The 27069-nt window shown below is 51.6% G+C and overlaps 3 protein-coding genes and 1 pseudogene across 4 annotated transcripts; all 4 read left to right on the forward strand.

Moving 5' to 3' along the window:
* Positions 1 to 6074: 6074 nt before the first annotated feature.
* LOC117859000 (GDSL esterase/lipase At5g45910) lies at positions 6075 to 10126 on the forward strand. Its single transcript, XM_034742171.2, has 4 exons — positions 6075 to 6441; positions 6531 to 6746; positions 6845 to 7267; positions 9559 to 10126. The coding sequence occupies exons 1-4, from the start codon at positions 6180 to 6182 to the stop codon at positions 9792 to 9794; spliced, it is 1137 nt and encodes a 378-aa protein (XP_034598062.1). The 5' UTR covers positions 6075 to 6179; the 3' UTR covers positions 9795 to 10126.
* A 3571-nt stretch (positions 10127 to 13697) lies between these two features.
* On the forward strand, positions 13698 to 15495 carry LOC117858425 (GDSL esterase/lipase At5g45910). Of its 2 annotated transcripts, none has more exons than XM_034741492.2 (5): positions 13698 to 14063; positions 14163 to 14378; positions 14451 to 14596; positions 14717 to 14924; positions 15143 to 15495. In XM_034741492.2, the coding sequence occupies exons 1-5, from the start codon at positions 13766 to 13768 to the stop codon at positions 15337 to 15339; spliced, it is 1065 nt and encodes a 354-aa protein (XP_034597383.1). In that variant the 5' UTR covers positions 13698 to 13765; the 3' UTR covers positions 15340 to 15495. The 2 variants fall into 2 exon arrangements, with proteins under 2 accessions (XP_034597383.1, XP_034597382.1); XM_034741491.2 differs by having other exon boundaries at positions 13704 to 14063; positions 14717 to 14993.
* Positions 15496 to 16409: 914 nt separating this feature from the next.
* Positions 16410 to 20257, forward strand: LOC117855861 (GDSL esterase/lipase At1g28590-like; annotated as a pseudogene).
* A 4485-nt stretch (positions 20258 to 24742) lies between these two features.
* On the forward strand, positions 24743 to 26749 carry LOC117858945 (GDSL esterase/lipase At5g45910). Its single transcript, XM_034742104.2, has 4 exons — positions 24743 to 25353; positions 25436 to 25651; positions 25740 to 25888; positions 25972 to 26749. Exons 1-4 carry the CDS (start codon positions 25104 to 25106, stop codon positions 26476 to 26478), a joined length of 1122 nt encoding a protein of 373 aa, XP_034597995.1. The 5' UTR covers positions 24743 to 25103; the 3' UTR covers positions 26479 to 26749.
* The last annotated feature ends 320 nt before the right edge of the window (positions 26750 to 27069 follow it).

Here is a 27069-nt window from a genome sequence, read left to right on the forward strand (position 1 = left end):
CCAAATTGGCCAAGCTGCTCCAGCTCTCAATTGGCCAACCTTTACCGACCCCTTTTGTCAATTGGCCGAAACACTGTAGCTTCAATTGGCCGATTCCCAACTGTAGCTTTAATCGGCCGATTCCCAACTGTAGCTTTTAGCCTGCCGCATCGGCCCGTTTCTCTCATTCTTTAACACCGATTCAAAACACGTGTCAAAATCCGACGTCAACAGGTTGTTTATGGCCTGACCAGAGCTAGCAGGAAAGCATATTTACTGGCCGAGTTGGAATCTCTAAACCCAGGGAACTACTCCCAATGGCTAGTTCTAGGTGATTTTAACCTCATCTATAAAGCGAGCAACAAGAACAACACTAGACTAAACTGGAGCCACATGACCATGTTTAGAGACACCTTGGACGCCTGTGATCTACACGAGATTCACCTCCAAAATAGAAAGTTCACGTGGAGCAATGAGAGAAGAAACCCTACTCTTGTTAAACTCGATAAAGTATTCACCAATGAGCAATGGGAATAGGCATTCACCAAACATACACTACAAGCCCTATCCACTTCCCTATCCGACAATTGTCCACTCTTGTTATCCAACCAGAGTGGCCCGAGACGTCCAAAATCATTCAAATTCAAATATTTTTGGACTAAACTTCCACGATTTAAGGATACAGTCACCCAAGCATGGAATGCACCAACAACACATGTTGAGCCTTTCCACAGATTATATCACAAGCTGCATGATACGATCGGGGAGTGGTCAAACTGTCTCATACCTGATGCTAGAATGCAACTTTTCATGACCCTAGAGATTATTCTAAGATTGGACATAGCGCAAGAGCAGCGTGCACTATCCGATGAAGAATGCCTCTTGCGTAGCCGCCTAAAGACAAGAGCATTGGGTCTCGCCGCCATCGAACGAGCACGTAAAAACCAAGCGAGCAGAATTAACAATCTAAAACTGGGAGATGCAAACATACGTTTTTTCCACCGTTGGGTCAACTCCAGGCGCTGGAAAAACTTGATTCACAAATTAAAAAAGGGCTTACAATGGGCATGCACACATGATGAAAAAGCAACCGAGATCCAAAACTTCTTCAATAGCGCCATGCAACATCCATGGCCGAGACAGACTGATTTCAATTGGGACAACCTATGAATCAACACCCATGATCTGTCCTCGCTAGACTCACCTTTATCAGAGGAGGAAATCAAAAGGCCATCGACAAATTGCCGAGTGATAGAGCTCCAAGACCGGACGGGTACACTGGGTGCTTCCTTAAGTCATGCTGGGAGATAATTAGCAAGATGTAATGGCGGTGGCAAATGCTTTTTATTTGCTTCGTTGCAACACCTTAGGGCTTATAAATTCAGCAAACATCATACTGTTGCCAAATAAAGAGCGGGCTGACACCGTCTAGGATTTCAGGCCCATAAGCCTGATTCATTCCTTCATCAAAATCATCACTGAAGCTTTGGCACTAAGGCTTCAACTGTATATGAACTCAATTGTTTCCAAATGCTAGAGTGCATTCATCAAGAATAGGAGCATACACGATAATTTTATGTCGGTGCGCAACACAGCCAGACGCTACCATTGCAACAAAGTGCCAGCAATATTCCTTAAATTGGACATTGCAAAGGCGTTCGACTTGGTTAGGTGGGATTATCTACTGACCCTCATGCAACACCTTGGTTTCCCGACACGTTGGTGCAACTGGATCGCGGCGTTACTATCGACATCCTCCTCCAGAGTCTTCCTAAATGGGGTCCCAAATCAACCACTAAAGCATGATTGGGGTCTAAGACAAGGCGACCCCCTCTCGTCACTCCTCTTCGTCATAGCAATCGACCCACTGCAGAGGCTAATTGAATTGGCAACGGATATGGGTATCTTCTCTAAGCTGCGAGGATATGGCCCCTCATGTAGGATATCAATGTACACAAATGATGCGGCGTTGTTCAATGCGCCTAGAAAGGAGGAGATAGATGCACTTGTAAACATCCTGAATATGTTTGGCGAGACGGCGAGATGATAGGGCTCAAATCAAACTTCCAAAAATCAACAATGCTGCCCATTCATTGTCAAGGAATAGAGCTAACCAAAGTGCTGCAAAACCTCCCGGCAAAGCATGGCACCTTCCCTGTCAAATACCTGGGTCTACTGCTCTCTACGACACGGTTAAAGGCGGTGCACTTTCAGCCATTAGTGGACAAGGCAATTGGGAAACTGAGCAGTTGGAGCGCTAGAAATATGACAACAGCTGGGAGATCAGCTTGTCAAATCGGTGCTAACTGCCCAATGAATTTATCTTCTCATAGCTCTAAATGCACCAAAGGAGATCATGAAGATTATTGATGCTAAGAGGAGTCAACTGAACCGGTCAGCCAGGCACAAGAAAGGAGGCGGTCTAGGAGTGTTGCATATGGCAAAATTCTCCAGGGCCCTACGTTTACATTGGCTATGGCAGAAGTGGATGAATGAGGGTGCACTTTGGGATGACTATGATGTCCCCTGCACGCAAGCCGACCGTAAGCTCTTCGCGGCAACCACGACTTAAATAATTGTGACGGCAATACAATATCTTTCTGGGACTGTGGATGGATAGATGGCCACAGGTCAAGAGACATGGCGCCGAACCTATTTAACATCTCAAGAAGAAACATCTCAAGAAGAAAGAACAGATCACTGCGTGATGCTCTCACTGATGATGCTTGGATCACTGACTTAGACCTCCTACATCATGGTCTCTCGATGACACACTTCATAGAGTACCACCGACTATGGATGGCGGCGACCCGAGTACAACTCAGGACGGGAGTCCAGGACACCATCCTATGGAAGTTGACGGTAGATGGGCGATATAGCACACAATCAACATACCGAGCACAGTTCTTTGGTTCCATGACGACTAATTTTGAGGCACTCATATGGAAACCGTGGACGCCACCAAAGTGTAAGTTATTCATCTGGCTGGACATTCAGGACAGCATCTAGATGGCGGATCGACTGGCACGTCGGGGATGGCCGAGTAATCCACGTTGCGTTTTTAGCGACACAACTCAGGAGACCGGAATGCACCTATTCACTGAAGGCAGCTTCACGAGGAGCATTTGGACTCAAGTGAGTGCATGGACCAGGTGGGAAGACATGGACCCAAATCGTTGGATTCCTCATGACATGCTACACGACTGGTGGTCAACTTTAGCGGGCGTGCAGGTCGTCGATAAGAAAGGATTGAGAACACCGATCATCCTAGTGCTGTGGGAGATATGGAAGGAGCGCAATGTACTGATTTTCCAACACCAGGAACAATCCATCAACTTTTTAGTGGCCAGGATAAAAGAGGAGGCAAGTACATGGGTGGCGATGGGGGCTAAGCACCTAGAGCGGTTTATAGAGGTCGTGAGGCGTACTTAATTGTATATTGTGACGCCCTGTTCTTTTTCCGAGGCGCTAGCCGGGATGTGAGTGTACAGAGTGTACGTAACTTTATTTTGTTTTGCCTGTTGGACTTTCCCTTTTATTAATATAGCAGCCGCAAGCTGCTTGTTAAAAAAAACAGAGAGAGAAAGAAGTAGGGCCCTCCCGAGAACGTAACCGCACAGCGACAGAGCTGGTGCCTGCGGTTGTCGTTGCAGCCATGGCCATGCAAACCAGCCAAGCCTTTTGATTGTTCTCGCGAGAGCGACAGGGGAAGCAGTGTACAACCCCAGCCATACCAACCAACTACATAAACAGGCAGTAGCTCTCGCGACATTTTTCTTTTCCGTTGTTCTCGTTTTTTGGACGAATCTTGTGCCAGTTTCTTTTTGTCCTTTGCTCCCTTGTGCTGTTGCAGTCGCAGTCCGTCAGTCGCCATTTCAGAAACTGAAAGTTCATTGCAAATTTTCCTACCTGCCCACAGATTAAAAACCAAACGATTCACTGACTGGTCAGAGCTTCATTTTTGTCTTCCAAGTCTCCTGATTAGCCTAACCACGCACAGCTTATTAGCGACCGAGTATCCTACTTGTTCGCCGCCACCATCGTCTGAATCTTGGCAAGTAAACGGCACACGCAACCGTGAACAGTTTCCTGAAGTCGATTCCTCAATTAACGACGCACAACTTGATTGCTGAATGGACTCATCGATCAGTGCTGCTCGAGCACACAGCAACACTGCAATCGTGGAGAGTTATTTAAGGGCAGGCAGAGAAGGAGACGGCGAGGTCACTGGTCTACCTGCACACGCTACGTATGCATCATTCGACGCTTGGTATATATAGATATAGCATCGATATGATCGATCGTTCTCCTTGTGAATGCGAACGCCGGGCCAATAAGCCAGCTGCAGCACACCTACCATACCAAAAGCAGGTCGATCGATCCGTTGGCAAACGGCAACCACCACCACTGACTGAACAAGCTACTAGTAGGCTAATCCATTTTTAACACGCATGTTGATCAATCAACGGATGGACTGTAGCTGTGGATTGTCAGCGTAGCATGAATCCAGCATCCATCCAGGGAAGCTAAAGCTTAGCCGCCGTGCAGAGCAGAGCTATCTTTTGCAGGAACAGAACGCTCGACAGAGAGAGCTGGACCGGGGCGTGCCTGCCTACCTACAAACGCACGGATGGCCATCCGCAACACTCGCCTCGCCAGTTGGATCGGCATGAACGAGGCAGAGTAGCTCGATCATGCCCTTGTTCTTCCTTTCAATTGTTTAGCAAAGAAAAGGGACAAGTAATCCAATGAAGAGGAAATTCCTGCGCTAGAGAGTACAATATCTCTGTCACTGAATTCTTTGAAGGTTTTGTTCAAGTCCAGCGAATTTTAAAAATTTTGGATACCCATATGCCACCACCAGCTAGAGTCAGTCGTATATGATAAGAACGTTTTTAATTTTGTATACATCACTGGCTCTAGCACGATGTAAGTGTATACAATTCTCCGTCCACATGGCCAGCCACTCCTTCCAAGCTGTGTCCTTCGCAGACTGCAGAAACTGAGAATGTTGAGACTTGAGAGGGAGCAGCACAGGACGTGCAGAAATACGGAGAGGATAGAATACAGAGGATTGATTCCATGAGCTCCGCCGAGCAAAATGATCCTGAGGGTCAATGCATCAAGGAGCTCCCATCCCATATGATGGATGGATCAAACGTGGCATACAGTATCCCTGTTGCATATGGCCAGCTCGGGAGGAGGCGTCGTCATCTTGACAGGAATGGCGCAACCACCCCCATGAACCCCTTTCCTTCCGGCCTTTGTGTGCTGATCGATCAGACGTGGGCGTGCAGACTTCTTCTCGGCGACTGCGGTGCCGCCCTGCTTCCTCTCCCATTGGCTGCCGCGCGTGCGATTCAGAGGGAGCTTCTCAGCTCGTCGCTAGTCTCCTTCCCTGTGCCAACTTGCACAAGTCGCTTGCTTCCGGGTCCGGATCAGATGCTGCGTCTGACGACGGGCACTTGCTAGTGCATGCAGTACACTTCTTTGTACATCGACTAAGAATCTTCCAATGCGAAATGTTCCTTCTTTTTTTGTTCTTAAGGAGACATTGTACAAAATGTTTTGGATGAAGATAGGCTGCTAAAGTAAACCCCCCGTGGCTTTCCTGGCTGAGATGCGACCGATCTATCCGAGCACCAATCGCAAGACATCCCTGACAACAGCTCAGAATGTCAACTCTGAACTGAAGGTCAGCTCGACCAGCTCTCCTTCCTCTAACAAAGACAAATAATTCCCTGCATGTTCTTGCTCCCCTTCCCGGCTTCTCCTTCGCCACCACCGTAGATTCCTCCATGCATGTGTGCAAAACTCTGAGGATTGATTGGTTAGCAACCGGGACCCGTTAACGAGTGCCCTTGCTGAGACTATTGACCTGGCTCAAAAGCTCTGTCAACTACGCGCGTCGCGTCGTGCTCATGACTTGATCAAACAATCAAACCCAGTTGCAGTACTCTTCTTCGCCTCCAACCAGGACAAGAAAAGAAAACCCCCCATTAATTAAGTAGCTTTCCCTTTAATTTAACCAAACCGTACGCCCGGGCCCCCGGCGACCCGGCTCCGGACGGGGATTTAAACGACCGCGCTGGCCAGCGGACGACACGCGCCGGCCGGCAGCACAGCTCTCTTCTGCACGTACGCACGCGGGGGGAGTGCGGCCGTGTCGCGTCGATCCTCGATCGTCGATTACGTTCGCCATGGCGTGCCGGCGGCCGGCGTGCTTCGTCGCTGTCCTCCTCGTCGCCGTTGCGGCGGCGCTGGCGGCGGGGCCGCGGGCGGCCGCGGCGAAGGAGTACGCGGCCATCTTCAACTTCGGTGACTCCCTGGTGGACGCCGGGAACCTCGTGGTGGACGGCATCCCGGACTACCTCGCCACGGCGCGGCTTCCCTACGGCATGACCTACTTCGGCTACCCCACGGGGCGGTGCTCCGACGGCCGCCTCGTCGTCGACTTCATCGGTAACTAACAATTAGTTAATATAATCAATTAATTAATATCATTCGAGCTGGCTGCTGATCGGCCACCGGTGATCATGAATGACGAGCAGCGCAGGAGCTCGGGCTGCCGTTGCTGCCGCCGTCCAAGGCGAAGAACGCGACGTTCCACCACGGCGCCAACTTCGCCATCACGGGCGCCACGTCGCTGGACACGCCCTTCTTCCAGGCGCGCGGCCTCGGGCAGACCGTCTGGAACTCCGGCTCCCTGCACACCCAGATCAAGTGGTTCCAGGACATGAAGCCCAAAATCTGCAGCTCCCCGCAAGGTTCATTTTCTTGCATTGAATAGCTAGCGTGATGCATCTCAATTAATTCTTCATAGTAGTATAGTATACGATGATTACTTCTTGGTCATCTCTTTCAGAGTGCCGTGACCTTTTCCGGCGGTCGCTGTTCATCGTGGGCGAGTTCGGCGGCAACGACTACAACTCGCCGCTGTTCGCGTTCCGCCCGCTGTCTGAGGCGCACGACTTCATCCCGCACGTCGTCGACTCCATCGGCGAGGGCGTCGAGAAGCTCATCGCGGAAGGGGCGGTGGACCTGGTGGTCCCGGGGGTGCTCCCCATCGGCTGCTTCCCCGTCTACCTCTCCATCTTCCGCAAGCAGCCGGAGGGGTACGGCCCCCGGAGCGGGTGCATCAAGGACATGAACACGCTGTCCTGGGTGCACAACGCGGCGCTGCAGCGCAAGATCGCCGAGCTCCGGGCCAAGCACCCCGGCGTCCGCATCATCTACGCCGACTACTACACGCCGGCCATCCAGTTCGTCCTCCACGCCAAGAAATACGGTGAGCTAGCCATCCCGATTTTCTTGCCTCTTGGTCGTTCGGTGGATTCGCCTAAATTTTGTTCTTCTTCCGTCTTCGGTCATCGCGGCAGTTTGCGTCTAAGGTTGTTATTACAAGTTCGGTAGTTGGGTCCGTTACGGCAACGTGGACAGGCGCTGACACCTGGGGCCCGCCACCCATCCACGTCACCTTCTCCTTCTTCTCCTAGCTCCATTATATGAATCCAAACAGAGACCAAAGAGAAGATTCTTAGTTGAAAATTAGCCCATTCTGAAATGAAACTAGTTACATTTTGTCTGGCCGATTAAATTAGGCCAGAATACAACTCAGCGAGAAAGCAACCGCAAAACAGGGGCACCGATCAGGGCCGGTTGGTCAGACAGATTACTTCCATTGCCGGACGATGCCTCGCGACCATTCCATTCCCCGTAGTCCGTCACCGGAAGCGTGGGGAGGACGACGACACGGGACATGACGGAGCGAGCTCGGCGTTGGTTGAAGGCGACACCTAACTAGCGATGACACAACGGACGATCGGAGTGATCAGTGTAGACGGAACGAACCTTCTCTTCTGTCATGTCGTGGAATAAACAATCGTGATGATGAGTTTGATCCCGTCATCTTTAGGTCGAATACCTTCGTTCCGTGGAAAAGGTTTTGTGGAATCGGTTGTGAGGAGTTTATTTGCGATCACACCACATGTGACCATGTCAACTTGCCACATGAGAGGGCCGCCTGTAGGCTCTAGGCCAAGTCTAATGCAAACACCTTGTGATTAGTTGCACGAGCCCCATGTGATCCGCAAACCGTGGACCTTTCATGGATGACGTGCTTTCCTGTAGCCCCAGCCAGAAGCTAGGCGTACGGTAACCGTCGGAGTTCACAAGTTGAACTGAAGCTGTGGGGCAATTGGAATGTCAGACTCACTGTGTTTCCAGCCAGCAAGAACCCAGAAGGATTCCCTCAGAAACAGATGAGCACAAAAGCCAAATTGAGCAAAAGGTAGGTATGATGCACTTAATTAGGTCTTGTTTGGAAGGAAGGGACTAAATCAGATATTCGGATGCTAATTAGGAGAACCCCTAGGCTACATCGCGAGACGGATCTATTAAGCCTAATTAATTCACATTAGCGAATGGTTACGGTAGCACCACATTGTCAAATCATGGACTAATTAGGCTTAATAGATTCGTCTCGCGATCTAGCCTAGGATTTGTGCAATTAGTTTTGCAATTAGTCTATATTTAATATTTCAAATTAGTGTTAAAATATCCGATGTGACAATTTAGCCCTGTCTTCCAAATACCCCTTTTATCATAAGGACGAACAAACAGAAGTACAAGAGCCAAATCATAAGAATCTGGAGCTGTCCGGTAATTGGGCATATTCAACTTTCTCCGATCTTTTGGATGATCATCTTCTCTCTCTGTGGAAGCATAATCATTCAGCAATAATTAAGAGACCGCTTTAGCATATAAAATTCAGCCAGCTTGCTTCCTCACGGTATACAAACGACGACCAGTCGCCAATCAGTCAATCACCGGTCTAGGCACAACTCTTAACTTTTATCGAGAAGAAAACAACCAGCCAAGACGATCGATAGAGCATTTGAGCAAACTTTTCGTGAGAGAGACTCAACGGTAGTACTGTAGTAGTACTCCACGGTGCGTGCCGAGTTGTGTGGCATCGACCATTCCGTTTGAATGTTCAGAAATAAACGACTGCAACACAGCAACAGCACGTAAGTAGCCACTAGGTAGAGGTGCCATGGCTTGGATGCCACGTCAACCGTGCTGCGCACGCGTCGTCAAACTTGGGACGTTGAGCGCAGGACAAGAACGGAGTACACCGCATTTGCCCATCTATCTGTTTGGAATAACACATACTAGATGCATACAGTATAGTATATTTGTAGTTCGCTGTCGTCACACCGAACAAGAGGTAGGCAAAGAGTGAGTAGAAGTATGACGACGCAAGCTGTGATCCGGGCAATCCGGGTTGGAAATGGAATCTGTCGAGCCAAATATTCAGCCCAACCACTCATGCCACATACTCCCCGTTAACAATCTTATCCGCACACTGACACACATGCACGATGACGTATATATGGGACCAACAAGACGAGCACAGAAGGCCCACGGAGATTCTGGTCAAGGCTTCGGCCCAAGCCCAATTTTGGAGCTCCTCCCCTCCTCTATTTGGGCTTTTTCACCGTATTTCGCTGTCTCTCTGGTGGCCGGCCGCCTCCACCACCATGTCTAATGTGTCTTCTCCTGTGTTTTCTGGTTCAGGGTTCTTGGAGCAGACGCCGCGGGCGTGCTGCGGGGCGCCGGGCGTCGGCGAGTACAACTTCAACCTCACCTCCAAGTGCGGCGACCCGGGGGCGTACGCCTGCGACGACCCATCCAACCACTGGAGCTGGGACGGGATCCACCTCACCGAGGCCTCCTACGGCCACATCGCCAAGGGCTGGCTCTACGGGCCATTCGCCGACCCGCCCATCCTCGACAACAAGCACCTCGGCTAATCTCCATCCATCATTCAGCGCCGGCTAGCCGGCCGGCGGGCCAGTACACCGGGACGGGACGCACCTGCAAGATTGATGGTGATTGCTGTAGAGGAAACGGAACGAAAGGAATCGGCGAGGACGAATAAGGATGCCCTCTGTTCAGATTAATTGGTTTAATTTTAGATTGTGTTGTTTGTGATGTCTTTGGAGGGATAAGTATACTGGTATACATCTCTGCTCTGCTCGGTGTGTGATTTTTTTCTGTTTATATTACCATAGTAGCAGTTTAGCACAGATGTGTAGTGCTTCCCGTAGTCAAGAAAATTGAGCAGGAAGAAGGTTGGGCGCCATTTTATTGTTGCTTGCTTCGTCACACTGTGCTCTGAGCATAGTAGGTCCTTCCATAAAAAATTCTCCATGACCGAAGCAAACCCAACACACAAACTTGCAGCCTTGCAGGGGACTCGCTTCACTTTTGATGGGCTCATACCATGCTGGGTCTTAGCTGGGCCTAGCCACACGATTATTTGGGCTCAAATGACTCAAAGGGTTCACTTTTGATGGGCTCAAGTCTCTTGTTGGTGATCTTCCGTTGCCTGCCCGGAATGACTGTTTTTTTATTTTTTTATTTTTTCTTTTACAAATTTGCAGAAATAAATAACGAGCAAAACATTAGTAGAACTAGAGTTATACCGCCAGTTGAAATAGCGGTAGGTTAGAAAAAAATTTTAAAAGGAGCTACCGCCAGTTAAAACGGCAGTCGGTTACATGAACAGCAGCTGGGGCTCTTACCACCGTTGGAGTGGCTACTGCCGTTTCAAACAGCGGTAAGTCCCCCCTCCCACCATTCCACTGGTGATAGGAGGTGGAGTCACCTATAGCCGGTTGAAACAGCTATTTTGATTTCGTGTAATTTTTTCTCAGTTAAAAAAATATAAAGTTAGATTGGAAGCACTAAATATGTGAATATGTCACTATTGGTTGCAATATAAAACTTCCTAATTTGAGAGAGATAGAGCGCTTTGAGGAAATAATTAAAATTGAATTAACTCCTAGCCATTAAATACATAACTGTTTCCAGCGAAATTACAACATATAAAAACAAAATTTGTGCACAACATACGAACGCCAACGACTCTAGACTAAACAATTAGTTATAGATTGCAGTGGCATGTGCGGCACGGATGCTATCCTAAACATGTGTTATTGCTAAACCTAACATGCCTTAGGTAATTGAAATAATTGGGGATAGAACCATCTCTACTTTCTAGTAGAACTGGCTTTGCGAGAGCTGGGAGGGCCCGGCCTCACAGTAGGCAACACCCCTAGAGGAAGGCGGTGACGGTGCGCGATCCTTGTTGTGGTGGTAGGGGCACTTGCACCATGGATCGGTACAAATCAAGTCACCTGCGATGTTAACCGCTCAAGGATTTGCATCAACTTCGGATTGAAGATCCTCCACCCTACGCTCGAGATCAAAGATCTTGCACTTGAGGTGGTGGATGTACTCTTGGGTTGGCTCAGGAAGTGGAGGATCGACCCACTTCGCATAGCGTAGTTTCCTTTATTAAGATAAGGCTGAACATGATGTTAGTTTGTAGCACGAAAAGCTTAGCAAGAGTAAGGAACTAATAACATGGAGATAATTCCTTATTTGACACCAGACAAATGACCCGTTCCTTCCTTGGCCCTCAAACTTTTTTCCTTCCTTATTTGACACTGACTTCAACTTTTATTCCCAAATTGACACTCTATTCAATTTTCCATCCGACCACTGTTAAATTCCATGCGAAAAGATAATTTTGCCCCTATGGGCCCTACCACCCTTCTCCCTTCTCTTCTTCACACCGCACGGGCCCTTCTCCCTCCGGGCCAGCAAGCTAGGCCCATGCAGGCGCACGTCTCCGCCGAGCACAGCATGGAGGCCGTCGGCAAGGGGTTGGTGGTGGAGGAGGAGGACATGGTGAGGCTGTTCGTGGGCCTCCCCGCGACCGTGGTGGTCTTGGATGGCTGCAGGGTGTGCCGCACGAGGGCCGTCTCGGTGGCGCTGCGCGCGCTCAAGCTGCTCGGCATCAACGGCATGGAGCTGCCGGTGTTGTGGGCTGCCGTGCAGCCCAGGCTCGGGGGTTGATTCGAGTGGGCTAGGTACCACGCCGTCACCGCCGTGGTCTGCGACGCGGGCTCGACCTCCGCCTCTTGCTCCACACCTATGGCCTTCGAGTTGACGGAGTCTTCTGCCTTCTTCCGGGAGCCGGGAGGCTCGTGGAACACCACGTACGGGGAGTTCTTCCCATCCTGGTACGTCGGGGAGCTCCTGGTGCACGGCGACTACGTCCTGGCCACGGCGTCGAGGGCGTTCGTTGGCAAGCCCCTCAAGCTGTCCGCCAAGGTGCCACTCCTGTGCGGGTCCAAACTGTCGCTGCAGGCACAGAAGAAAAGCGTCCTCAACCGCACCACGTAGTACATGTCCATTCGGTGCCCCCACACCGCCGCGCCAAGCTGGTTCCGTGCGTGGCCCCGGCGAGCGGTCCATAGCTGGATCTGGCCCCGTGCTTTGGCAGCCACGCTCGGCAGCTCCACTCTGCGACGTTGCCCGCGTCAAGGGTCGGGGCCGCACGCCAAGCCATCGCCGCCCAGGATCCGTCACCGGCGTGTGCGGATTTGTGCGCCGGCGGTTGCACCAGGCCCGCATAAAAGCCGGATCCGGGTGTTGGAGACCTCCGTGTGGCATCCGGCTGCCGGGCGTCACGGCCGTGCCGATGCCATGGCAGCCGACCCCCGTCACCGCGCACCAGCGCCCCCGCGACACGTCGCGTCGGATGGCTGGTGTGGAGCAGAGGGAGGAGCGGAGAGGAGGGAGAAGGGTGTAGAGCAGGGGCAAAATCGTTTCTCCGTAGAGAATTTAACGGTGGTCGGATGGAAAATCGAACAGAGTGTCGATTTGGGAATGGAAGTTGAAGTTAGTGTCAAATGTTATTAATTTGAACTAACCCCCAAAACACCTACATTCTGAATAACTATATAAAATTATAACTCGTGCATTGCCAATAAATCAACAAACTAATTTTACTATAACCAAAATAACTAACTTAAATCCACTGTACCAACAAACTAATATTTGTCTATGTCTCATATGTACATCTACATTTGATTTAATACTTAACACTACACCATTTATATATCATATTGACTACTACGTCTACTAACTACGAGTTAAGATAAACTACGAGATTTCAAATAATACCTCAAGCGAAACGAAGATCCGGTAGACCTTCAATTCAATCACCACCCTCCTCCCCTCCTCTCCCCTCCCCTCCTCTCCTCTCCTCTCCTATCCTCTCCTCCCTCCCTTTCTTCCTCTTCTCCCAGTTCCTCTCCTCCCTCGCTTTCTTTCTCTCCTCCCGAATGAAGCGGCGCGCCCCAACTCCAGCCATTCTTCGGGTTTTAAAGGGCGGGGCGCCTACTGCCGCCTGATTCGGCGGTATCTTCCCACTCCCGCCGTTTGAATCGGCGGCAGGTTGTTACCGCCGAATGAAGCGGCGGTAACTAGCTACCGCCGTCTCATCCGGCGGTAACTCCGTGGGCCTCATGGCTGCTAGGGTTCCGTGTACCGCCCACCGTTTCATATGACGGTAAGCACTTTCCCTCGCAACGACTTTTCTTACTGCCGGTTCAAACGGCGGTAGCCGTTTCAGCCGGTGGCATACGTCTATATTTGCTAAATTTTTCCTCCGCTGTTTATTTCTGCAAAATCGTAAAAAAATATATAAAAAAATTCAGCCCGGAATCTAGCTAAAGGGGCGAGAAACGTGGCCTGCCCGGCAAGGGAAATCCGGCCATTTCTTCGTTTTCACGGTTTCACCAGTTGACATGCGAAATTTCCAGCTCGCTAACTTGCCATCCGCCACCGGCTGCCGTTGACTTTTTTTTTTGCCGACGGGGCACTGGAGTACCACACAGGAAATGGAATCCGTGTGCGCATCTGTTATATGCCGCCCATCGCCTACGACTACGATCGACCTCCCTGCTACCATGCGATGAAGCTGCTCTGCGCCCTCTCGGTTCTCCTCCTCGCGTCCGCGGGGGCCGTCTCCTCCTCCCTCCCCGTCCGGCGCTATGGCTCCTTCTTCAACTTCGGCGACTCCTTCGCCGACACCGGCAACGACGTCGTCGTCTTCGCCGCGCACTCGCTCGCCAACCCCTCATCTCGGCCTCCCTACGGCATGACCTTCTTCGGACACCCCACGGGCCGCAACTCCAACGGACGGCTCGCCATCGACTTCATAGGTAAGCAAAGCACACGGCCACACGCTGGCCATCTCGCTCGGCTGATGCATGCCTAGCGTGTCGCTTGATCATATCAGTGATCGTCCGGCGTGTGCGCAGCGGAGGAGCTGGGGCTCCCGCTCGTGCCGCCGTCGCTGGCGCACAACGGTAGCTTCCGGCAAGGCGCCAACTTCGCGGTGGCGGGCGCCTTCGCTCGCGACGCCAGTTTCTACAGAGACATCCCCCTCGTCGGCCCGCTCGCTCTCAACACCAGCTCCGGCGTGCAGCTGCGGTGGTTCGAATCGCTCAAGCCGTCGCTGTGCCACCCCGCCCAAGGTAACCAATTACGTGGTATACTGGAGTACACGTGTAGGAGTATATCGATCTCACGGCGTGCCGTTCCTGCAGAGTGCAAGGGCTTCTTCCACAAGGCCCTCTTCTTCATGGGAGAGTTCGGCGTCAACGATTACAGCTTCTCCCTTTTCGGGAAGAACCTGTCGCAAATCAGGTCCTTCGTCCCAGACGTGGTCAAAACCATCTCGACGGCGACTGAGGTAATTAATTAACCAATCATAATTCAGGTGTCGGTTCGCCGGAAAAAAATTCAGGAGGCGGACGATAACAATTTTAATTTGATCTGAAATTTCGAATGACAACCCTATGTATCTTGTCAGAGAGTGATCACTCAGGGGGCGAAGACGGTGGTCGTCCCCGGGATCCCGCCGATGGGATGCTCACCGCTAAACCTAGCCATGTTTCCCAGCGCCGATCCGGCAGGCTACGACCCACGGGCCGGCTGCCTGAAGCAGCTCAACGACCTGGCCATTTACCACAACTCGCTGCTTCAGGAGGCCATCAAGAAAGTCCAAACCAAGCACAGAGGTGTCAAAGTCATCTATGCCGATTTCTTTAGTCCTATCATTGATATCGTTGTCTCCCCTCAAAAGCTAGGTTAGTACTATGATTGTTATGGCTTATTGGCTCACGTATACCACCATCTTGTCATTTTTAATTGTCCGTCCCAGTTGCAGTGTTATGATGATGAAAATTCAAAGAACAATTTTACAAGAAATGATCAGCTTGTTAAATAATTATTGCAGGGTTCAGGGGAGAGATTCTGAGTAGCTGCTGTGGCAAATACAACTTCAACGTCAGCGCCGGATGTGGCATGCCGGGGGCGACGGTGTGCCAGGATCCATCATCCTATTTGTATTGGGATGGTGGCCACTTCACGGAGGCAGCCTACCGATACATTGCCAAGGGCTGGCTAAACACCATAAACAATTACCATGCCTAGCTAGCATGCAGATGTGAGATAATTGACGATCGAATAATGGGGATATATGTTTCCTTAAAAAGATGATGGGATCTCACATGTATTCAAAATTTCAAATACTTGTAACCTAATCCGACATTATGCGCGAATAAGAAAACTACATATTAAAGTGGAGAATATTGATGGTGTTTGTATGTGAATTAAACTGTGAAGCTTGTAAAACTCTTATTAGTAGCTTTATTTTATTCTTAAAAAACGACACCAAGCCTTTATTTCCCCCATTTTAGGCTAATCTCTACAGTAGTGGGATTCTTGTCTAAGGGTGCAAGATTCAAATAATTTTAACAAAATCTGCGGGTAATGTTCCCATCTAAGTAAAAGTTGCTCTAGACAAGATAAATCAATGAGGCTTGAAACCGACCAAGCTTTGCTTCAGCCTGGCTTAATGCTAGCATGACATACATGGACCATGCTCATGTCTACTTATATGTACTAACAAGATGTTACCTGATATTTGCTTCAAACACAAGCGCAAGAACAACAATAAATTTCACAGCAACACGTGGACAGATCGAAATCCCCGATTTTGAATAAAAATTTCACTTGAAGGTTTTGATTGAAATTTGCTCCTGAAAGTTTTCTAAAAGGAAGGAGGGAAAACAAAGTTCCTAAATTAACGTGTAAGGGAGAGAATATAAATTGTATGCTATAATTATTCTTACTACCCTTTTATTTTGAACATGTTAATTAATTACTATAAAATAATTTTGGCAAGGTATAAATTTTAAGCGTATATATTGATTAGAGAAATCAGATGCCAAAAATACACATAATAATTTATTCTGCATTTTGTCAGTGCTATAAGTAACATTAGCACAAACAGTAACAAGTCAATGGCGGCGTAAAAGGATCTCTATAAAAGCTGGTTTACCAAGCTCATCAGAAGCATACGACCAGAATATTTCTTGAGAGGGATAGAAACCGAGTGCCCAGTTCTTCACGACCTACACAATGAAGCATAAGTCTCTGCCTGCAGATCACCGTGTTACTCTCCAGCTTGTCTTCTTCGATGCAAACCCAATACACCTCCAATGAAGCGCATAAGTCTCTGCCTGCAGATCACCGTGTTACTCTCCAGCTTGTCTTCTTCGATGCAAACCCAATACACCTTCATTTTCAGCTTCGGTGATTCCTACACTGACACGGCAACAAAGCCATCATCTCCGGCCCGGCGACACCAAATCTGTGGATAACCAAACCGCCATACGGGATGACCTTCTTTGGGCATCCCACCGGGCACCTCTCCGCCGGCAGATTGATCATACACTACTAAAAAAATGGTTCCAGTACCGGTCCCAAATTCCCCTCTAGTACCGGTTGCATAACTAGTACTGGCAATCCGGAATTAGAGAGGGGTCCTCTAGTAGGGTGGAGCCCCCATCCAGTACTAAAGGATCTCCGGGGATCTTAAATTTGGATCCGGTACTAATACTACCTTTAGTACCGGATCCAAATTGAACCGGTACAAAGCTTCGAGACGAGAGGTCATATTTCTAGTAGTGATAGATTTTATTGGTAGGTTTACGTCTTTTAATTTGCTGTTCGTATTGGATTGAACTTAGTTTAAATTTTGCACATACGTGTGTATTGTGTTGTATTCTACTTTTTTCAACACCGGCAAAAAAAAAAGATCAATCTCCCGATGAGGGCTAGTTTGGGAGCAAAGGGTTATTAACCCAGTGAATATAACCATCGAAGGGGATTTTCGTGGCAAATTGATTCCCGGTGAGTTCCCTGGGCACCGCTGCCCCCTACCCCGTTGCTGTTTGGCAGCAAAGAAAGAAAACAAAGGGAAATTAGAAAATTGCTGGAAAAATACATAGAAAAATGATTGCTAGCACGCATCCCACACATGTGGCGTTCGACACCATTTGCTACCAGCAACCCATTTGCTTCTAAACAAGCCCAGGCATATGAGAATTAGAAAACTCAGAAAATCAAGAAAAAATTCAGCATTTTTTCTTGAAAGCAGTACCGAACACCTTACAACATACCTGATTTTCAAGCTTTCAAGCAAATCCTCAACATACAGAAAGAATTGAAAGCAGTACCGAACAAGCAACATGTAGAACATGCTAAAAACGTTTTATATACAACAGAATCTCAACAACATAAGTCAGGCACCAGAAGTTTAAATCTCGACATAAGGATCTTGACGAACAGAAAAAACTGTAACCAACAATCGATGCAGGCAATACGCAGATATCAGGTTCAAAATAGCTATAGTTTCTGCTGGGAATAATTTGTTGCTGTAAGGTGACTGATTTCCAGCCTACAAAATGGTTATAAACTCATCCTGCCTATCATTGCTCACAAATTAATATTCAGCCAGGACTTGATACATTTTCTAGTGGACATTAAAACCAACGAGATTGCATGGAAAATTCTCACCAGAGCCTACACGGGAAGGCAAGGCAAAAATAGGTACAACTTAAAACTGGAAAGGAAATGCAGAAAGAATAGAACCTAGAGATATTTTAGAGCACATGGTTTATTGTTTCTCAGCAGCCACCAAGAGATACTGCAGTGTAGATGCCTACTAAAAAAAGAGCAACCACATCAACAAGTGTCATCCCAAGGCTAATCAAAGTGTTGAAACTAGAAAATCATTGAATATAGTTCCCCTTTTTTCTATACAAAAGTAAAAAAAATGTAACAAGGTTCCAAGCATTAACTGATGGTTTCAAAATAAGCATTAACTAGTGGTTCCAAAATTGATTTGCTCTTTATATAATACACAACTTCTAACTATCATACGCAAACATTATTCTAAGAATTTTGACCAGATTTGGAAGCAAGTGCTCTACAATACCAATTTGCAGATACTTTATTTGTCAAATATAATCTCAAGTACAAGAATGGCCAACAAAACTAACTCATGGTGCACTCAATTACCAATCCACATAATTGCACAGAGATGGATATACAATTTAATATTCATGTGCACGACACAACCAGTAAACTCATAAATATAATTACACATAGATGCAAGTCAACTGAATCTAAGGAAGACAAACATGGATAAAGAACATGAAGCAGAAGATGCACGGTGATGAGACCGTACCTGCAACGAGAGGTCGACCTGAGAGTGATCAGGGAGGAGGGAGACGAACGTGTGTCAGAATGTGCGCTCGCTGCATTGAGCCCACGCTCAGGATCTTCCTCCGTTCATAGCCTTCTTCAACAACATCTACAAGAAAAGGTGCGAGAGAAGAGGAGAAACCCTAGCAAGTGCCAGGGAGATGCGGGCTGAGGTTAAATCACCTGATGCGGAGGCGGAAATAGCAACAGAGTCCACGGATCGAGCAACTTCGCTGCCGTAGGACTTGAGCTGTCGCCGGAGTAGAACCCTAGTAAGGAAAGGGAGATGAGAAGGGGAAGGGGAGGATTCGGATGAGATGGGGAGAAGGGGTGGAGGAGGCGCACCTGGACGTGGATTCTTGGAGGAGGTCGCGCGAGAGTTGGGAGCCACGGCGATGGCCGGCTGCGGCGGCGGCTTCTGCAGGAGCGGAAGTGGGCGCTCCTCTCTCGCTCGCGCGAGCAAGACGCGTGACAGGGGAGATGAAGACTTGGAGCGCTTCCCAACTGCTGTAGGTTGGGCTTTTTTCCGCGTGGAGATTGGGCTCACATGGGCCGAATAACCCCGCCTAGCAGGCTTCCAAACTCACCGATGAAGTGCCCCGCAGAACCGATATGTGCAGCCTTTCTCCGCACGGAAACGGCCAGGTTCCCCGAGGGGAACTGGACTGCCAAACTAACCCTAAATGTACAATGTATGTACTCAGCTGAGGCACTGGGGCTACCTCTCCTTCCCCTTCATTGGGGAAGAACCAAAGCTTCAAGCAAGATGCAAACTTCGCGGTGGCCGGAGCCACAGCACTGAAACAACACAGAGGATTGCCCATGCAGGCCGGCGGCGTAAGGCTTCCTCCGAGTAATAACATCTCCCTAAGTGACGAGCTGGGGTGGTTCGATGCCATGAAGCCCTCGCTCTGCAGCTCACCCCAAGGTAATACCTGACACACGCGCTTCACGACATGCAGGGATTGCATCGTCGATCCTCGAATCGCTCATGCATGGTCTTACTCACAATCTAAACATGGCAGTATGGCACTATTGCTGATCTCTGTCTGTACTCTGTAGCATGCAAGGAGTACTTCTCAAAGGCGATGTTCGTTGTCAGAGAGCTGGGTTGGAACGACTACGGGGTCATGTCGGCGGCAAAAGCGTCGCTGAGGTGCAATCTTACGTGCCCCAAATCGTCGGAACAATCCCTGCACCACCGTGGTAATTAATAACTTGCAAGAAGAAATCAGATCGGGGCATCATCGACTGAACAATTACTAAAAAAATTACTGCATTGCTGTGTGCAGAAGCTGATCAACGAAGGCGCCACGATGATCATCGTATCGGGGATATCGCCGCTGAGGTGTGCGCCGGGGACCTGGTGCTCCTGGGCAGCCAGGACAAGGCCGACTACGAGCCGGACACGGGGTGCTTGAGGACCCTGAACCTGCTGTCCAAGTCCCACAACTCGCAGCTGCGCGAGGCCGTGGCTCGGCTCGGCTCCCGGCACCCCGGCGCGCGGATCACCTACGCCGACCTGTACGCGCCGCTCATCGGCTTCGCTGTGGCCCTGGCCCGCTACAGGTTCGACGGTGCGGACGGCGCGTTGCGGGCGTGCTGCGGTGGTGGCGGCGGGAGGTACAACTTCAACCTGAGCGCGGCGTGCGGGATGCCCGGGGTGAGCGCATGCGCCCGCCTGTCGGCGTACGTGAACTGGGACGGCGTCCATCTCACCGAGGCAGCGTACCGCCGCGTCACCGATGGCTGGCTCCGGGGTCCGTACGCTAACCCGCCCATCCTAAGCGCGGCCTAGCGATGCACACCTGTTGTTAGATGATTAGATTTTTTTTTACCGAATAGATGATTATCTTTGCGGTCTTAGAGCAACTCCAAAAGTCCTCTTAAAACAACCTGAAAACCAAATTTAGGGAGAAAAAGAAAAATTTCACGCTCCAACAACTCCCTTGTCGTTGCCCAAAAAATACGGCAACCCGAATCCGACCTCCATTCTCCCGCATATTTGCGCAAGCCGGCGCTTCCCCCAATCGCCCCTCGTGCGCTCATCCTTTCCTACGTGCCAGTTGTTTCCTGCTAGTGATGGCACAGCCGATTCCGGAAGGCGAGTGTCGGTGGTGAGCTGGGCGAAGGTGCCATCCACTTTTCCCCAACTCCAAATCGGCAGCAATCAACTCACCTTGGTTCCCAAATCGGCGCAGCTATCCTTCCAGCAGTAGCTACGACCCGCCTCCTCACCTCCTCTGCTCCCCGCCCACCGAAGGCCTACCTCCACTGCACCCGAGCGACCCCCCTTGTTGCGCCCTGGCATCCACCTCCCTTCCTCCGCGACGTGCCGGAGTCCGACCCGTAGGTCTCCCTCTTCTCCGGAGCAGCACGCGCAGAAGTAGCGGGAGAAGCGTGCGTGCCCGCTTGGGAGAGGAGTCCGCCGGTGCTGATTTTCCCACTGCTCACGGACTGTCAAACTCATGGTGAAAAGATAAAGTGTTCCTCCTCTTGGGGGTGATGGTCTAGCCGGGCGTCCGTAGCCATGAGCGGCCGCACATGGGCTGCCCAGTACCCCACGGTTGGGCATGGCATGGCACGTGGCCTAGATGGGGATGGGATTCAACGGGTGGCGCTAGCGTAGTCCTCGTCCCTTGTCTGCTTCGCTTCTTCCATAAAATGGTAGAAGATGTTTGGCTCTGCTTGTCTAGCATTAGCTTCGGTTAACCTGTTTGTCTTCTCTCACATGAAGCTAGAGTGTGAGGGACTTCATAGACAGTGGCATGCCAACGAGACCTGGGCATGAGACGGTGCCGTGGTTTGATCATCGAATGGATCATACTGTTGCAAGCGATCGAATGCCTTCAGTGTTGAGAGTTTGAGGCCGAATTGACATCGTACCAGCAGATGATGATGCTTTTCTGAGGGCAGGACAGTCCCAGCGCATATAATACGATTCAGCAAATCATCACAGCCCAACCCTTGCACAGGCAGCCAGAGTGCGAAAGCGTGAAAACGCTCCGGCTGAGAAGGAGGCAACCCAACTCAGGGGTCACGCATGCTGATGTAGTACTGGATAATTTATTATTGGAAATCTGCTGTGGGATAGTATGGTTTTAGGGAAAAAAAATTTAATAGAATCCCCGATACATGATTTTGGGAAGGAATTTTTTGCCAGACTCTTGGAGATGGAGATGCTCTTAGTCACGGAAATAAACAGTTGCTGATTTTTTTTTATTCTGATTTTTGAGGCGTGACTAAACTTCTCATGCCTACGACTCATCTGCAGAGGCGGGCGCAGGATCTGGACTATGGGTATTCAAAATTGGAGATGGCAAGAAAAAAAATTTGATAGAATAAATTATAATTTTATAACATAGAATTAAGTGGTAGCATCATTGATTAATAAAATTGATCACAAATTAAAATTGTCCAGCTACTAATGATCAACATATAAAAGTGGCAACATGTGAAATAAATAGAGGCTAAAACAGCAAAATGGTAACAAAGATTACTACTTACAAGCTATAGGATAACTTTGCAGCAGCCCTTGCCATGAAAATCCTCAAATCAGTAGCGGCACTACCCTTCCTCTTCATGGTTCAAACCTAAAAGTTACACAATTTCACATTGAACTAAATTCATGAGCATCCACATTTTGCAAGTTGATGTGCTTCTTAATTTGACAAACAATTGAAAATGGCAAAATGCTCACCTCAATTTCACAAACAATCAGGAATAGCAATCAGTAGACTTGATGAATCACTGGACTCGCGGAGGAATAGCAATCAGTTCTGATAGCAATCACTGGCAATCACTGGCTCGGGCGCTCGGCCACCAGTAAAGCGCAGCGCGCTACACCTGTGCGCTCGCCGCCGCCGGCCCGTCGTCGGCACTCGGCCGTCGCCGGCATCGCGGCGCCCAACCGCGCGCGCGGCCGCGCGCAGGCCGCAGGGGCAGCCCTGGCAGGACGGCAGCCAGTCGGCAGCCGGCAGGGCGGCAGGGGCGCAGGGCACAGCCGTGCAGGCGCGCAGCCGCGCAGGCCGCCCGGCGCCCGCTGCGGCGCTGGTGCGCTGCCCTCCTGGCTCGGTGGGACGGTGGCTCCAGTAGCCGCCGCCCGCCGGTAGCAGCCGAGCCCGAGCAGGCGCGCGCGGCGCGCCCGCCGCCGCCGGCGTGTCGGCAGCTGCGGCCCGCGGCGCCTCCGCTCGGCGCCAATCACGCGCCGACCGCAGGGCCTACCGCCGGGCGTCGCCGCCGCCGGACGCCGCTAGGGACCTAGGGTTCACGCAATCGCGCGCCTGGACGTCCCTGTGCCTGTGCTCACGGTGGCCGGTGGGGTTGGCCGGGTGGGCCGGTGGGGAATTTGGGGTGTGGGCAGATGCAGGCCGGAATGGGCCAGTTGGGCCAGTCGAGGGAGAGCGAAGTTGGCCTCCGGTGGGCCTTTTCGAGTGAAATGTGTATGCTAGCTTTTGTATTTTTGTTTTTTTCATACATACACCTAAAATACACTATATACATGAAAATTTTTTGCAAAAATAATGGGTATTCAATTGAATACCCTTGAATCAATGTGGGCCCGCCACTGCTCATCTGCTCCGACTTGGAACATACTGGGCCAGATGGAGCCCGTGCAAGCAGAAAATTGTCTGACTTAGCCTTTGTTTACTTCACCCCCAACTTCCAACTCTGGCACTATGCAAAAAGAAGATTCCCCATCATATCAAACTTGCAGTGCATGCATGGAGTACTAAATGTAGACGAAATTAAAAACTAATTGCACAGTTTTGTTGTACTTTGCGAGACGAATCTTTTGAGCCTAATTAGTCAATGTTTGGACAATAATTCACAAATACAAACGAAACGCTACAGTGTGCTACAGTGCTGTAACAGTAATTTGGCACCTCCCAACTTTGACAACTAAACAAGACCTTAAACAGCAAGCTGACAGCCACTGACATGCCGGCCTGGATTTCTGGGTCCCATATGTCAGTAGCAAAATCCCTACTTGCAAAGTTGTAGTTATGGGTCTTACGTATCAGTAACAAGGTCAACGTGCACAGCTGCAGCCTACTGGGACTCTGCTCGAGAGAGCACCAGGAATCCGCTCCGCTGTCGCCCATGGGTCAGGGACTCAGTATCAGACCATCGTTCATGGGGCCATGCCGCCATGGAGATGTTACCCCTCTCCATTATAGATGGCCAAACGGGCGGCCCAGCCCGACCTAGCATGAGCCTGATTAGGCCCGGCCTGCTTAGGCCCGCACAGTAATCGCGCCAGGCCGGGCCGGCCCACATGCCGAAGAAGCAGCCCAGGTCCGGCCTGCTGCCTTCTTAGGCAGGCCGTGCCGACCTGCTGGCCCGGTGGGCCTTAATAAGCTCGTCGTGCCCATGCTGGCCCGCAGCACGGCTCCGGCTCCTCTTTTCCCCGCCGCGGCGCCGCCGCGCAGTGGAGGGCCACGGTCCGGCTGGGGAGGCGGCGGCAGAGGGCCATGGGACCGGCCGGGGAGGCGGCGGCGGAGGGGCACGGCTCTAGCCCCTCTTTTCCCCACCGCCACAGCTGTGGAGGGCCACGGGACCGGCCGGGGAGGCGGCGGCGGAGGGTCACGGGACCGGCGGAGGGGCACGGCTCCGGGGGTAGGGAGAGGCGTGAAGGCCGCGACGTGCGAGCGACCGGCCGGTCAGGCCGTCGGGGGCAGGGAGAGGCGGCGGAAACCGCGACGAACGAGGGGCCGGCCAGCCGGGCCGCCGGGGGCAGGCCGGCAGGGGGAGGTGGTGGAGGCAAGGGAGGCGCGGAGGTCGCCGGGGGCACGCCGGCAGGGGGAGGCGGCGGCACGGGAGGTGCGGAGGTCGCCGGGGGCAAGCTGGCAGGGGGAGGCGCGGAGGCAGGAGGAGGCGGCGGAGACGGAGGCGGTGCGGCTGTGCGGGAGTGCGGGGAGACTGGGGAGGCGGCTCGAAGTCGAAGCAGTAGGAGCGGAGGGGTTCGGTGCGGTGCGGGACTAAGGCAGGCCTGGCAGGCCGTGCCGCCCGTTTATGGCCCACGAGCCAAATGGGACAGGCCGTGCCGGGCCAGTCCACGGGCTGAGGCAGCGGCCCAGGCCCGGCCCGTCCTGTAGGCCGGGTCGGCCCGGCTTGCAAGGCCGCCGTGCTGGGCCGGGCCTGTATCGGGCCAAAATGTCGTGCCGTGGGCCGGCCCACGGGCCACGGGCCAAATGGAAATCTATACTCTCCATGCAGCGCATCGTCAGCAAGAACAGTTGCTCGGAAGCCAAGGTCGGCCATGCTTGATCGTTTCAGTACGACTGTCTCAGCATGCTGATGAGTCAAGGCGGCGGAGGTTCAGTTCAGCTTCAGCTGATGGAAGGGAAGGAGCCGGGACAGAGAAGCTCGAGAAGTCGAGAGGAGGAAGACGGATAATGATTGGTCCCGGCTTCCTTCTTTAATTTACATTCTTATATAAATCTGAAATAAAATTGGGTCCCACGCTCGTGACGATGATATTCCCACTTTGAGCGTCGCTGCGTTGGGCGTTGACACAGATCCCATGGCCACAAACACGAGCAGAAACCTGCTGCTGCGTTTTCTTTCGGAAGGGACGGGAGCCTGAAACTCTGAAATCTCTGAATCCCTTTCTTCGATCAGATCGCGGAAGGTTGTCCACAATGCGGCTCGTAGTCGTAGCTCTCTCCTTTCAGGTCCTCCTGCTACTCTGTAGCTTCTCCTTCTCCATCCGAACCAACTACACCTCCATTTTTAGCTTCGGCGACTCCTTCACTGACACTGGCAACTTCGTGATCATCGGCGGCCCAACGACACCCAATCTGCTTATAATCAACCCGCCGTACGGGATGACCTTCTTTGGCCACCCCACCGGACGCATCTCTGATGGGAGATTGGCCATCGATTTCATTGGTAAGTTCTGTTTCCTTCAGGCTAGCAAGAATGTACTATCAAACTAATGGTCGGCTAGTTTGATGTGTGTTAATATACGCAGCTGAAGCGCTTGGGCTCCCTCTCCTTCCGCCGTCCATGGCGGCGAACCAGAGCTTCCGGCAAGGCGCCAACTTCGCGGTGGCCGGAGCCACGGCGCTGGACCGGGAATTCTTCGTGCGGGACGGCGACACGAGCGTTACTAGGTACAACATCTCCCTTGGCGACCAGCTCGCGTGGTTCGACGCCATGAAGCCATCCCTCTGCGGCTCACCCCAAGGTAACTAGCTATCGACACACCGTGCCACTCGGGAGGAATTCTAACCTGACACGCGCGCCCTGCATCATTGCCATGCCATCTCTGCTAGCATGCCAGGAGTACTTCGCGCAGGCGCTGTTCGTCGTCGGGGAGTTCGGCTGGAACGACTACGCGTTCATGCTCATGTCCGGCAAGAGCATCGACGAGGCGCGGACTCGCGTGCCGCAGGTTGTCGGAACAATTTGTGCTGCCGCGGAGGTACGCGACGCGGCGTTCGCCCATCATCAGCTGCTACAATTTCTAGATGTGATCGAATAAAGTTACTCCGTTGCTGCGCGCAGAAACTGATCGGCGAAGGCGGCAAGACGGTGGTGGTGCCGGGGGTGACGCCGCTGGGTTGCTCGACGTGGAACCTGGTGCGCTTCGCGAGCCAGAACGCGGACTACGAGCCGGACACCGGATGCCTCAAAGGCATGAACCGGCTGTCCAGGGAGCACAACAAAGAGCTCCGACAGGCCCTGGCGCGGCTCCGCGGCAGATCCCCCGCCGGCGTGCGGATCGTCTACGCCGACTTCTACGCGCCCATCGTCGACTTCGCGGCGGCGCCGGGTCGCTACGGGTTCGACGGCACGTACGGCGCGCTGCGGGTCTGCTGCGGCGACGGCGGCGGGAGGTACAACGTGAATTTGAGCATGGCGTGCGGGACGCCGGGCGTGAGCGCCTGCCCGGATCCGTCGGCGTACGTGAACTGGGACGGCATCCACCTCACCGAGGCGGCGAACCACCGCATCGCCGATGGCTGGTTCAGGGGCCCCTACGCTCACCCGCCCATACTCATGGACACGTAATTAGCAGGCATACCCTGTTTTATTTGTCGCCGCTTTTGTTGGAAAAAGTGAATTTATGGCTTTGCATTCCGATTTCTCAAGCCTGCATATTTAGTACCTTTTCAAAATTGTGTTGTACAGTACCTTTTTTTAGATTGACTAGGCAACATTTGAGTAAAATTCACATTTGTCTCGGTCGAATAAAAACATGCCACGTGCCTGGATTAAGGAGATGGAAATCATCGATTGACAGCAACAACAAAAAATCAATCGATTCTGAAAAAACGATGTACAGAAATGTCACGACTAGCCTCCACTTTCGGCCTCCTGTTGCTCTCCCGGTGGACGCTGTGGGGCAGAGCCACAGAGCGCGGAGGCCAATGGTGTTGGTGGCGGCGGACACTGAGCCGTCCGGGCGCAAGTCGCACAGGACGGCGGGATCAGTTCCTCGTGGAAGCAACCGAGGACATTGCGGTTGAGGAGCCACGGGCGACGGACTGGCGGTAGAGTGCGGTGAGCACGCCGAGGCGCCATGGACTGGACAGCGGACCGGCGCGGCGGCAAGAGGCATCGGTGGTTGCGGACGATGTCGACTTCGGCAAGAGGAGTACA

The sequence above is a fragment of the Setaria viridis genome, chromosome 5 (assembly GCF_005286985.2).
Source record: "Setaria viridis chromosome 5, Setaria_viridis_v4.0, whole genome shotgun sequence".
Lineage (NCBI taxonomy): Eukaryota > Viridiplantae > Streptophyta > Magnoliopsida > Poales > Poaceae > Setaria > Setaria viridis.

Excerpts from the sequence above, each read along its gene's own strand:
- LOC117859000 (XM_034742171.2), top strand. The coding sequence starts at position 6,180 with ATGGCGTGCCGGCGGCCGGCGTGCTTCGTCGCTGTCCTCCTCGTCGCC. Across the intron at positions 6,442-6,530 it reads CCTCGTCGTCGACTTCATCG|CGCAGGAGCTCGGGCTGCCG; the intron begins GTAACTAACAAT and ends AATGACGAGCAG. Across the intron at positions 6,747-6,844 it reads AATCTGCAGCTCCCCGCAAG|AGTGCCGTGACCTTTTCCGG; the intron begins GTTCATTTTCTT and ends CATCTCTTTCAG.
- LOC117858425 (XM_034741491.2), top strand. The coding sequence starts at position 13,766 with ATGCCGCCCATCGCCTACGACTACGATCGACCTCCCTGCTACCATGCG. Across the intron at positions 14,379-14,450 it reads GCTGTGCCACCCCGCCCAAG|AGTGCAAGGGCTTCTTCCAC; the intron begins GTAACCAATTAC and ends CCGTTCCTGCAG. Across the intron at positions 14,597-14,716 it reads CCATCTCGACGGCGACTGAG|AGAGTGATCACTCAGGGGGC; the intron begins GTAATTAATTAA and ends GTATCTTGTCAG.
- LOC117858945 (XM_034742104.2), top strand. The coding sequence starts at position 25,104 with ATGCGGCTCGTAGTCGTAGCTCTCTCCTTTCAGGTCCTCCTGCTACTC. Across the intron at positions 25,652-25,739 it reads CCTCTGCGGCTCACCCCAAG|CATGCCAGGAGTACTTCGCG; the intron begins GTAACTAGCTAT and ends CATCTCTGCTAG. Across the intron at positions 25,889-25,971 it reads CAATTTGTGCTGCCGCGGAG|AAACTGATCGGCGAAGGCGG; the intron begins GTACGCGACGCG and ends TGCTGCGCGCAG.